This window comes from Vipera ursinii, assembly GCF_947247035.1.
Source record: "Vipera ursinii genome assembly, chromosome: 2".
NCBI classification, from domain to species: Eukaryota; Metazoa; Chordata; class Lepidosauria; order Squamata; family Viperidae; genus Vipera; species Vipera ursinii.
The window spans coordinates 223670728-223681320 of NC_139513.1; the positions used below are offsets into that span (position 1 = coordinate 223670728).

Sequence of the window (10593 nt, forward strand, 5' to 3'; positions counted from 1 at the left end):
ATCTTCCCTGTGGTTATGTGTTCACACTCTGAGAGATTTCTTCCAAGTAACGGCAACATACAGCCGAAGTATCTCCCATTGCCTTCTCTGGAAGGGAAAAAAGACTTAAGCCCTGAATGATGACATAGAACAGTTGTAGGAGATTCCAGACAGTCTTGTTTCTCCAAACTCCAGGTCCAATATGTTCACCGAAAGATGCCAATCTTCATTACTAGTCTTTAATCAGGATGTGTGGAAAATGGTCTTAAGAAGTACTTGAAATATTGATTTATTCAGAGTGAGGTCAGGTTAGCCTTTAAATTTACACAGGTGTTTCACTGAAATTATAAAAAGAATGTGTTTGTGCAGGGTGTGGGTGTGGGGGGGAGGGTGATCTACGTGTTGCCTGTGGAGTGAGTGTTGAAGCAGTACACATTGAAGTCTCTGCTTAAGGGACACCATTTTTCTGAAATTGAACATAAATAGTCACCCACTTAGTCTGAAACCTAAAAGGGTTCTCCTGTTCTGATTTGATTTTATCCTATAAAATCTGATAGGTGGTATGGCAAGCTAGTGCAATTCCATTCTCTAAGTGAAGAAAGGCTCATTGTTTAAAAAAGGTAATCGGACTGAGGAAAACTTAACTTTACCTAACGTCATGGAATATAGAATGTATTGGGAGATAATCAATTTATTTCACTCACTAGAAAAACCAATTTGCATTACAGGTTGGGTTTTGTTCTGCCAACGTGTAGGCCATTGCCAGTTCAGATCCCTGGAATTCTCTCTGAGTGTGCCTAGAAAAAGCAATAATGATGAAGTTTTCCAGGAAAGGAAATTTTACAGAAATAATTTAGTTACTCGAAGTTAGTCCCAGAGAAGGAGAGGGTTTAGAGGAAATCAAACTTGTTAACATATTTCAGTTTTCAAGGGAAACTACCTTCCTTAAATCCACATTTGGTAATACATACCCCAAGATTAAAGTATACTGAAGATGAGTGTATTCTGTTCTTCCTTTCACCTGAGAGTTTCAGAAGGAACTGCAAAATGTATCTGGAGTCAGTATTAGAATTTGCTCAATAACTTTTCCAAGCAAAAAGGATATTCTTCAGTTAAACAAAACTTTTGGGACTTAAAAAGGACAGAGAATCTTGCTGTTCTGAGGTTGGGTTTTGTCTGTCTGTCTGTCTCTTTACGTGTGCTTGGGTGTGAGTGAGTGAGTGAGTGAGTGAGTGAGTGAGTGAGTGAGTGAGTGAGTGAGACTTTCTGTTTCTTTAAACTGTTCTAAGATGAAACTTCAGTGCAATTCATTCTCTACCCTATTTCCAGAATTAGGTGGACTTTTTCTTCCCAGATTTCTTCTTTCAAATTGTCGTACTGTTTTTTCCTGCCTCCAGTCCAACAAAAAGCGGGGTTCTTCTACTTTTAAGTTGATTTCACATATATATTAAACTGTCTAGACAGTGAAGAAATATCCTTTCGTGGCTAATCGCTACAATATTATCATCTTAAATCAAGGGTGAATTTCTTCTTCCTGAACAAATCCAGAATTACAGTTCTCTTGCATATCCCTTGAATGTCTTTGTTTTTCTATCCTCTATGAAATCTCTTTTACGAAATCAGACACCAATTGCGACGACTGACATTTGAATGCAATTATTTTATTATTAGAAGTGTGCATGTAGGATAATTGAAGCAAGAAAAAGGTTAATATGCTTTTTATTCTTTCCAACCCAAAGAAATGTATGAAAATTATATAAAGAGGGTCAGGACTCCATCTGTCTTTCAGCAGTATAATGCTCCATAGCAGAACAGAATAGGGCCTCTTAATAGCAGCTCTTCTGTGGGTCATAGGCAGTCTGTCCTGGGCTTCCCAGCATGCATATTATGCACATGCACGTACAGACAAAACTCATTACGTAGTTCCACAGAAGACATTACAGGCTCCTTGTATTGGTATGGCTGGTAAAGGGGTTGAAATGAATCCCAGAAGCCATGCTTTGCATGAATTCCCCACCTTGTTTAACAAAGGTTTGCTAGAATGATATAATAAATACTAAAATTATATTCCTTAAATTTGAGTTGTACTCTCCCACAAATATTAGGCTGCTTCATTGTTTGGTTGCTCTGCTTTAGACACGTCAGCAATTTTGTTAGCACAGAAGATTCCTAAGCTTCTTTAAAGTTGTTTCTGAGTGAACATTACTGGATTGCATTTATACCGGTAATTTGAAGTAGAATAACTTTCCTTAATGTTACCTTGGAGTCCATTTGCTAGTTTATGAAGAAGTAAACTATTTTAAAAAAATAATGGTGAATAATCCCGTATCGAATTGCTGAATATTCTATAGCAGACACATCAAACTCGCAATGTCACGTAACGTCACGTGACGTATTGGGAAAGTTTTGCCATTGCCAGCAATGGGGTGGGCATGGCTTCCACGTAATGCATCCAGCCTGCGGGCCGGTAGTTTAACACTCCTGTTCTCTAGCTAAATAAACTTGAAAGTATTTAAAACAAAATATTTTAATCATCATAATGCACAGAGAGAGAGAGAGAGAGAGAGAGAGAGAGAGAGAGAGAGAGAGAGATCCCAGATTTTAAAAAGAATATATCTTACCCAAAACATGGGGATTGGGTAATAAAAAAGAGAAAAAAAAGTATGCTTTTGTACCTAATTGTTCCTCTCTCTCTCTCTCTCTCTCTCTCTCTCTCTCTCTCTCTCTCTCTCTCTCTCTCTCATGTGCTTATTGACATTTACTACTTCTATATGTGCAAAATAAACCCGATAAAGTGTAATCAAACACATGGAAGGTATTTGTTAAATGTACATCCCACCTTGTTGCCAACATTTTGAATTTGATTTCCATATCAGAATAAGCATCTAGGGTCAAGATAACATTGTACCAATATAAGAGGCATTAATGGCTATGTAATGCTAGAACCTGCTATATCTCTGTGGAGGAAATGACCTTAGTCAAACTTTTAAGTATATTACAAAACATGAAAAATGTTTCACAGGGAGATTATATTTTGGTCAAAGTTCTGGAAGCCAATTTGCAGCTTAAACAATGACCCCCAAATCAGGAAGGCTGGTAAACTCGGAGTCTGAATCTCTGCCAAATGAGCCTCTTTTCCCAAAGCTGTGTGGGCCTAGATGGGGAGGAACTACATCTGACTCAATTCTATTTTGTGGAAATCAGTTGGAACTGAGGATTTTTCATCCATATTCTTGTACAACACTTCCCCATTCAAGAGTGGTGGGCAACCTGAGGATCCTCTTAGACTCAAAACTCCTTCTGAAAGAGCCGGTGTAGCCAAGGGGAACTTGGCACAGCTCTACCTGGTACACCCCTACCTGTATCAGAAGGCCCCTATGCCCCAGTCTCCTCAGTGCTCAATTACTACAGTGGCTGCACAAGAAGCTGTCCATGAATACCATTCAGAAGCTTCAGCTGGTCCAGAACGCAGCCTGGGCAATGATGGGTTTGCCTTGGTGTGCCCATGATAGATGTCCCCCTGGCATGGGCTGCAAGTGTGTTTCTGGATATCTTTTTATGATTTAATGTGGGCTGCCCTACTAACTGGAATTAAGGAAAATAAAGTTTAACTATGCTGAGTCTGGGTCTTAAGTTAGCCTATCTATTTCTGCCTTTCTTAGTAATCTGCTTTTTTTCTTTTACATTTTTCCTATACATTTCCTTTGATGCACATACTATTTTAATTCATAGATCCATATTTCTCCCCAAAGGGGCTTTTTCACGAGACAACTGGACTTTTTTGTATTTCTTCGAAGATGTTTCACTTCTCATCCAAGAAGCTTCTTCAGCTCTGACTGGATGGTGGGGAATGGAAAGATTTATACTCCTTGCAGAGAGCTGGTCATTTGCATTCCCTTAGAGAGTTGTTGAGGCCACCTGGAAGCTTATCTGTGTCATCAGACTGGAGATAGATGATGTCATATCCCTCCCCCTCTGTTGAGAGAGGGCTGTTCAATTTTCATAGGCCATCTATGTCAAAATTGAACAGCCCTCTCTCAACATAGGGGGAGGGATATAACATCATCTATCTACAGCTCAGTCCTATCAGCAGTTCCAAGAAGGCTCCACAACCATTTGCACTACTCAGGTGACCGTGACGACACAGACTCTGACCTGGAAGACTGTGAATCTCCATAGACAGATCCATATGTTTTTATACAATGTGTTTTTCTGCACATGGTTTTATGCATGTTGAATTGCAATAATTAAGAAATGTAGAACAACCTACAATTGAATTCTGGCTTGTCTTTAGACTGGCAAATATGACTTAGGTAAGCATGCAATGAAATACAGACCAAACCAATTATTCCTCCTTCCAGGGATGTGGCTGTTTTTTTTTCAGAATCCAAAGTGAGAACAGTTCAGGAGATACTGCATTTCTAGTAATGCAGTCATCTTCACAATTGTAGAAATTGTAGAAATCAAGAGAAGAGATCAATTTTTGCAAAGGTCAACATAGCTGTTCTCTGCTGCTTCCCTTCTATTCCACTGCAGCAAGACCAACAATTTTCCAGCCCATATAATCTCTATTTCCCATTCTAGCTCTTATTCACTTGATACGGCACGGCGCATGATGGCATTTACTTAAGGATTTTTTTTCTAGCTTGCTAAGGATGATATTTGCTTGTACACTTTATATATGCCTTATTCTTGCATCACAAGGCACCTAAAGTTTATATTGGTAAATGGAAACCTGGTTACTGATTATTCAAAAAAAAAACATTTTTAAATGTTTTCATTTGTTCTTTTATCTGTGCAAGGCTTTTCAGTACAAAGTTCCCAAGGTATGCTCTGCAGTAGAAGATAGCTTAGAAATAAGTTTAACTAAAATTGCCTGGTGTTACAAGTTTTGAGTTCATTCAAACTTGACTATTTTGTTATTGACAAAAGAATAGACTGTCCATTCTTGCCTGTCAATTCTTCACCCTAACAACATCCTTAAGGGTTAAATGAAAGAATAACTCCACTAGATCCAATATTATGTTATATGAGAGAGGCAGTATGTTGATTAGAATGTATATTCTTTCAAATATAGATACTGAAAAGATTTATGAATGGTCAGTGGATAGAAACTTCTAAGCATTGTCCTTTGATATGCAAGGATCCCCAACTAATTTTGGAGAATACTCATAGAATTGTATATGCACTCAGCTAGTATACATTCTACGGCTTTACTTGACTGTATGATTCTCTCTCTCTCTCTCTCTCTCTCTCTCTCTCTCTCTCTCTCTCTCTCTCTCTCTCTCTCTCTCTCTCTCTCTCTCTCTCTCACACACACACACACACACACACACACACAGACTGCATTTATGTTTCTTTTCAATCTGAAAATCATTGATTTTTGACTGCAGCACTTGGGGAGGAAGCCTATTTTTCACCTGTAAAAATGAAACAAACTTTTATTTTGATTTTTGTGACATAAATGTTTACTTGCAACCTCACTAATGCCTGTGCCTGGGTTTTGCCTTGTAAATCAGGTAAAATAATGGCACGAAATAATTTTTTTACAAGGGTAAGTTTAAATGGGTGATTACTTAAAATGAGCAAGTGAACTTCTATCTTATCTAATACAATAACAACGTCAGTTCCCTAAATAAGGGAAATACCATAAAACAAAACATTGATTTCTTAGTCAGGATGTAAAGTGTTATCGAGAGGCGACTTTTCATACTGTATATATATCATCCTCTTCTAAAAAAGTAAGTGGAAACCTGCCGGAAGTTTAATTCAATATTAGAGGGGCATTAATTCTGACAAAATGCATAAATTACGTTGTCCTCAGAAGGTTGCTGTGAAGTAACAGAGTAGACCTCAGCTCATATGCTTAAAGTTTTAATGGCTGCTTGTCTTAACTACTGTAGTTGCTGCATTCTGAATCTTTATGCTGTCATTCAATTCCATTCATTTTTCCCTCTGGCTTAATTTGGTTGTCCATTGACATTTCCATGCAATAGATTTTTTAAGAGAAGATATCAAGATAATAGAATCTATCTATTGGCAGGAAGGCATGAAAAAGGCCAGCCAGGATACAAAGTAGTTTTTAGAGAAAGGTGTTAAGAAATCAAGGCCATAACTCTTTTCCTTTCCCAAGCAATCTTCAGATCCAGATATTTTTCCCCATGATATCTGAAGTCCACTAAACAAAAGTCTATGTGAAATAAGAGTTTACTAGAGAGTTCCAACAAATAATAGCCACACTGTTCAAGTTTACAACTGAGTCATAGTGGTGCCTGAAGACGGTTGACCATGAGCTAAGTTGAGAAAGGGCCAAGCTCATTCCCAAAGTAGGAGTTTTAACAATATTTTTCTTGAACCCCGAATGATTTGGCAATAGGATGTATTTATGCAAGATCATCAATTTTTTTTAAAAAAAATTAAGTAATTGAGCAATTCCTTCAGTTCCCCAAATAATAATGTAACTTATGAATATGTGACCATACTTAGACATTCTTTCTGAATTGCTATTTTCCAACTACATTTAAGATTATAAATATTACAGTCGTATTTTTAGGATTTTAATGCACATACATATTTGCACATCCCAAATGTGAATTTTATTCATGTTGTTAAAAAAAAGTTATAAAGAATAGCACTAAATATATTCTCTTTGCTATGATGGCACACGAATTAGGCCCTAGCAAATATTCAAAACAGCAGGAAACAGTGTGCTTGAAAATGTAAAATCAAATGAATACATTGGTTTGAATGAAAATGCATTATTTAAACACTTTTGTTACCTTGTTACCTTATTTTTAGGAGTTTATGGGCAACTACAAACTTTCTGCTCGCCTCATTATACTGACAATCAGAGAAATATACAACACATTGGAACTTGTAACATGGTCCCTCCTTTTGAAGATTGTTTGGTACCTACATCTATGGGTCAGGCGGGTTTTGATGTTTTCCACAAAGCATTTTCAGCACATTCTGGTATTACAGGTATGACAATTATAATATTGTGATAGTGTTATTTACAATACACGTTCTCTTATACATTAGTGGTTTCGTAAACAATTTCTGGAGACAGATGTGATTAAATTATGAATTGACTTTTTTTCCAGTTGGTAACATGATATACAACTACCTAGCTCCAGAGCCTTAGAAACGCGATTCAGATTTAGTTGAGAACAAAATCACTTCTCACATTATTTTAAGTTGCAGGATATTGCTTTATTTCCATATTTCCATCTTATCATTTATATCTCAAATGGAAATAATTCCTTACACTGAATATAGATCATAGTTTATACTGAACATTATATCATGTCCTAGGATAATTCGGTATCGCCCTATAGCAGGGGTCTTCAAACTTGGCTCTTTTATGACTTGTGGACTTCCAGAATTCCTCAGCCAGGCATGCTGGCTGAGGAATTCTGGGAGTTGAAGTCCACAAGTCATAAAAGGGCCAAGTTTGAAGACCCCTGCCCTATAGGAACTTTATGGCTAGCATAGTGGCCCTCAAGATGCTTGAAGCCTTATAGACTTTAAACCAGGTTCTTGTGTTTACTGTGAACATTATGATGGAAAATAAATAAATGAGAGGCTAGATGAGATTTTCTGTTTGTACTTTCATCACATCACAGCCGCTGGTATCCTTTCTTCTGGTTTTTAAAAAGGCATCCAACAGACTAAAGGCAGCCTCCATATTTTAAGATTGGTCCCAAATGTATAATATATTTATTTATTTATTTAGATTTATATACCGCCCTTTCCCAAAGGACTCAGGGCGGTTTACATCATACTAGGATACTAAATAAAACAATATAAATCATGAGATACAAGCCACAAAGTTATAGTCATAAGAAGACAAGGAAATAGGTAATAGGAACGATGAGGAGCTTTACTAAGTGGTTTGAATAATGTTGTAGGAATTAGTTGTTTAGCAGAGTGATGGCATGGGGAAAACACTGGAAAAATAATCAGTATGCTGTACAATCCAGGGTCCTGAGTAAGCACACCACACTGCTATTTTCGTCAATGTTTATGAATTGACACAGTCACTATCTTTCAAACATCAGGTAGCAGGGATATTTATGAGAACTAATAGAAAAAGACACTTGATAAATACTATTAATAACTAAATATCTTGATTCTATATTTACATTTAATACTTCTAATGTTTATTCTTACTTCTTTGTAAGACAAACTGATTTCATTCTCTCTACTATAGATGCATTAATTGAGGCTGACAGAGAGTAGCTTTCTTCCGATCACACAGTAAATTCAGGGCAGAGTGTTCTGAAGCCATACCTGTCACTGTCACTTGCAATTTTCTCTTCACGGTTCTATTAAAGATGAAACATATATGCATTCATTTTATTAATAACCTTTCCTAGTATTCTCAAGACTTCCATAGGCTTAGACAGAGGGAAATATAGGAAGTTTTAACATGAACAATAGAGCTCCAATTTGCTAAACAGAGAAGGAACAGGTACAAAAAAAACTAAACATCAGTTGAAGTTAGAGCAGCGAAACAGAAAGCAGAGGTGTCATCTGTTCCTCTATCCCCTGTTCAATCTGTTTCAAATCACTGACAAAACACTTTTCCTCCTTCAGTTCTGACAGTGTTTCTTCTCTTAACATCCCTTTCTCACCTAACACATATTAGATCTCCAAATATGCCTAAGGAATCCCACACTTGCTTGTGATTCATGCTAAGCTGCCGTTTTTTTCTGAGTTTTTTAAATTAAGTTTGACTAATGTCTTCATTTTCCTCCAGTTTATGATTTTCCAATGGCCTTTGGTGACTCACTGCGCAGTGGGGTGGAAGATGCAAGTTTCCTCCATATAAATGCTGTGGATCGTTGTCCTAGTCAACTGTCTTCACTTTATATGGAAGGCTGAGGAAGCATAGACCACAGGTCTGCATATCATCTCAACCATTCAGCCTACTAAAGATTATCTTCTGTTACTCAGCACAACTTTGAAACTGCTTGCTCAAGAAATAAAGAAAACATCACTAGAAAGATTCCCAACTTCACAGCTGCAGCTAATATAAGGTGTTGCAAGATGTTGGTTGACTTGTATTTGCCAAATGTGAGCAATTGCTCTTTAATTTGGCCTTTTCTGTTGCATAACCATTCCCAAAAGAAAATGATTACTGCACTGCTTAGTATATTTTTAAACAAATTGTTGGGATTTTTACTTTTTAAACCTCTCTTGGAGGAACTCAAAAAATGGTCCACAACAATAAACTTCTCACAAAAGCAGATTTCTAAAATAAAGAACCCCTCTTTGCAGTGCTTTGAAATCTAAGCACATAAACTCATAGGATGGAGGGTGAAAAGGGAACGTATGTTTTGTGATATGATACTGGTGACAACAGTACAATTGGATCTTCTTTTCAGCATCCAGTATTAACAGTTAGCTTAAAGAGGTGTGTGCTGGTGATTTTGTTTAGCCGTGCTCACTTGAAAAGAACTTATTCTACTGGATTCATGCGTTATAATTTAATGTTTATGTTTCATGTGATGAATTCTCTGTGGAAAATTTTAAAACGCAGATATACAGATTTAGAACAGATATTCTCCATTAGCGCTAGTAAATAATTCGTGCCATTTTGATAACTTTCACAATGTTTGATACGCATGTGAGAAAGATAAGAGTACCTTCCATACAGAATCAGAGAAGTGAGCTTCAGCATTTCCAGATGCACCTCCCCTGCATATTTTGGGAACAATTTGTCCATAAAGTGGGTGACCTGCCAGGCTCATGTTTTTAAAGGCCAGGTTGCAGATAGGGTGGGGCAGTGATCTGAATTAGTGCCATGTTGCAGGGGAGAGGAATCCAATTCTCCCCTTTCTATCAGTCCTCCCACTGAAACTGAATTTATCTTTCCTCTCTGCTACCCTCATTGTACCAGTCAAATGGAGGACCAAATACAGGAACAGAGATTGGGAGGAAACTCAGGATTTCCACTGAAGAAGAAGAATTAATATCCTCTCCCAAATTTGAAGTTCTGATCGAAAACATATCAGCCTAGCACAGGGGTCTTCAGACGTGGCCCTTTTATGACTTATGGACCTCAACTCCCAGAATTCCTCAGCCTGTCACGTTGGCTGAGGAATTCTGGGAGTTGGTCCACAAGTCATAAAAGGGCCACGTTTGGAGACCCCTGGCCTAGCAGGCCACTTCAGATCTTTGAGGTCACACATAGTTACATTCAGAAATTTTGTACATCTGTGAGAGTTCTTTTGTACTTTATTCATCATCTGTTTTAAAAGTTTATTTTCCCCACATTAATATTGCACATACTGTATGCTAATATATAAATCTGATGTTTTTTTTCTATTTTCTGTCATCTTTTTGCTAAAAACAGTTAGCACATCAGGTATTAACTCCATTGCAAAACGTTTTGTGTTGTTTTTGAATAGTTATAAATGTGTTTGGGAAGTGAAATGTGGATTTCCCTTTCAAGGTGTGGTCTTTGTCATAGATACAGAGTCATGTAATTCAAACAGCAGCCTTCTTTATTCATTATTTACTTGTGGCTTGTTTAGTCATATTGTGGCCAAATCATTTGAAGAATTTCTCACTCTGCATGGTCTTTGGTAATGACCTGTTATCGCTAAA

General features: G+C 37.2%; 1 protein-coding gene across 1 annotated transcript in view; it reads left to right on the forward strand.

Annotated features, from left to right (window-relative positions):
- Positions 1-8865, forward strand: part of GLIS3 (GLIS family zinc finger 3) — a gene marked incomplete at both ends in the record, with an annotated part of 133012 nt that extends 124147 nt beyond the window's left edge. The window contains 2 exons of the mRNA XM_083351242.1: positions 6778-6960; positions 8741-8865. Coding sequence (XP_083207368.1) covers positions 6778-6960; positions 8741-8865 — 308 coding nt within the window. The remainder of the gene's footprint in view (positions 1-6777; positions 6961-8740) is intronic.
- Between the last annotated feature and the right edge of the window lie 1728 nt (positions 8866-10593).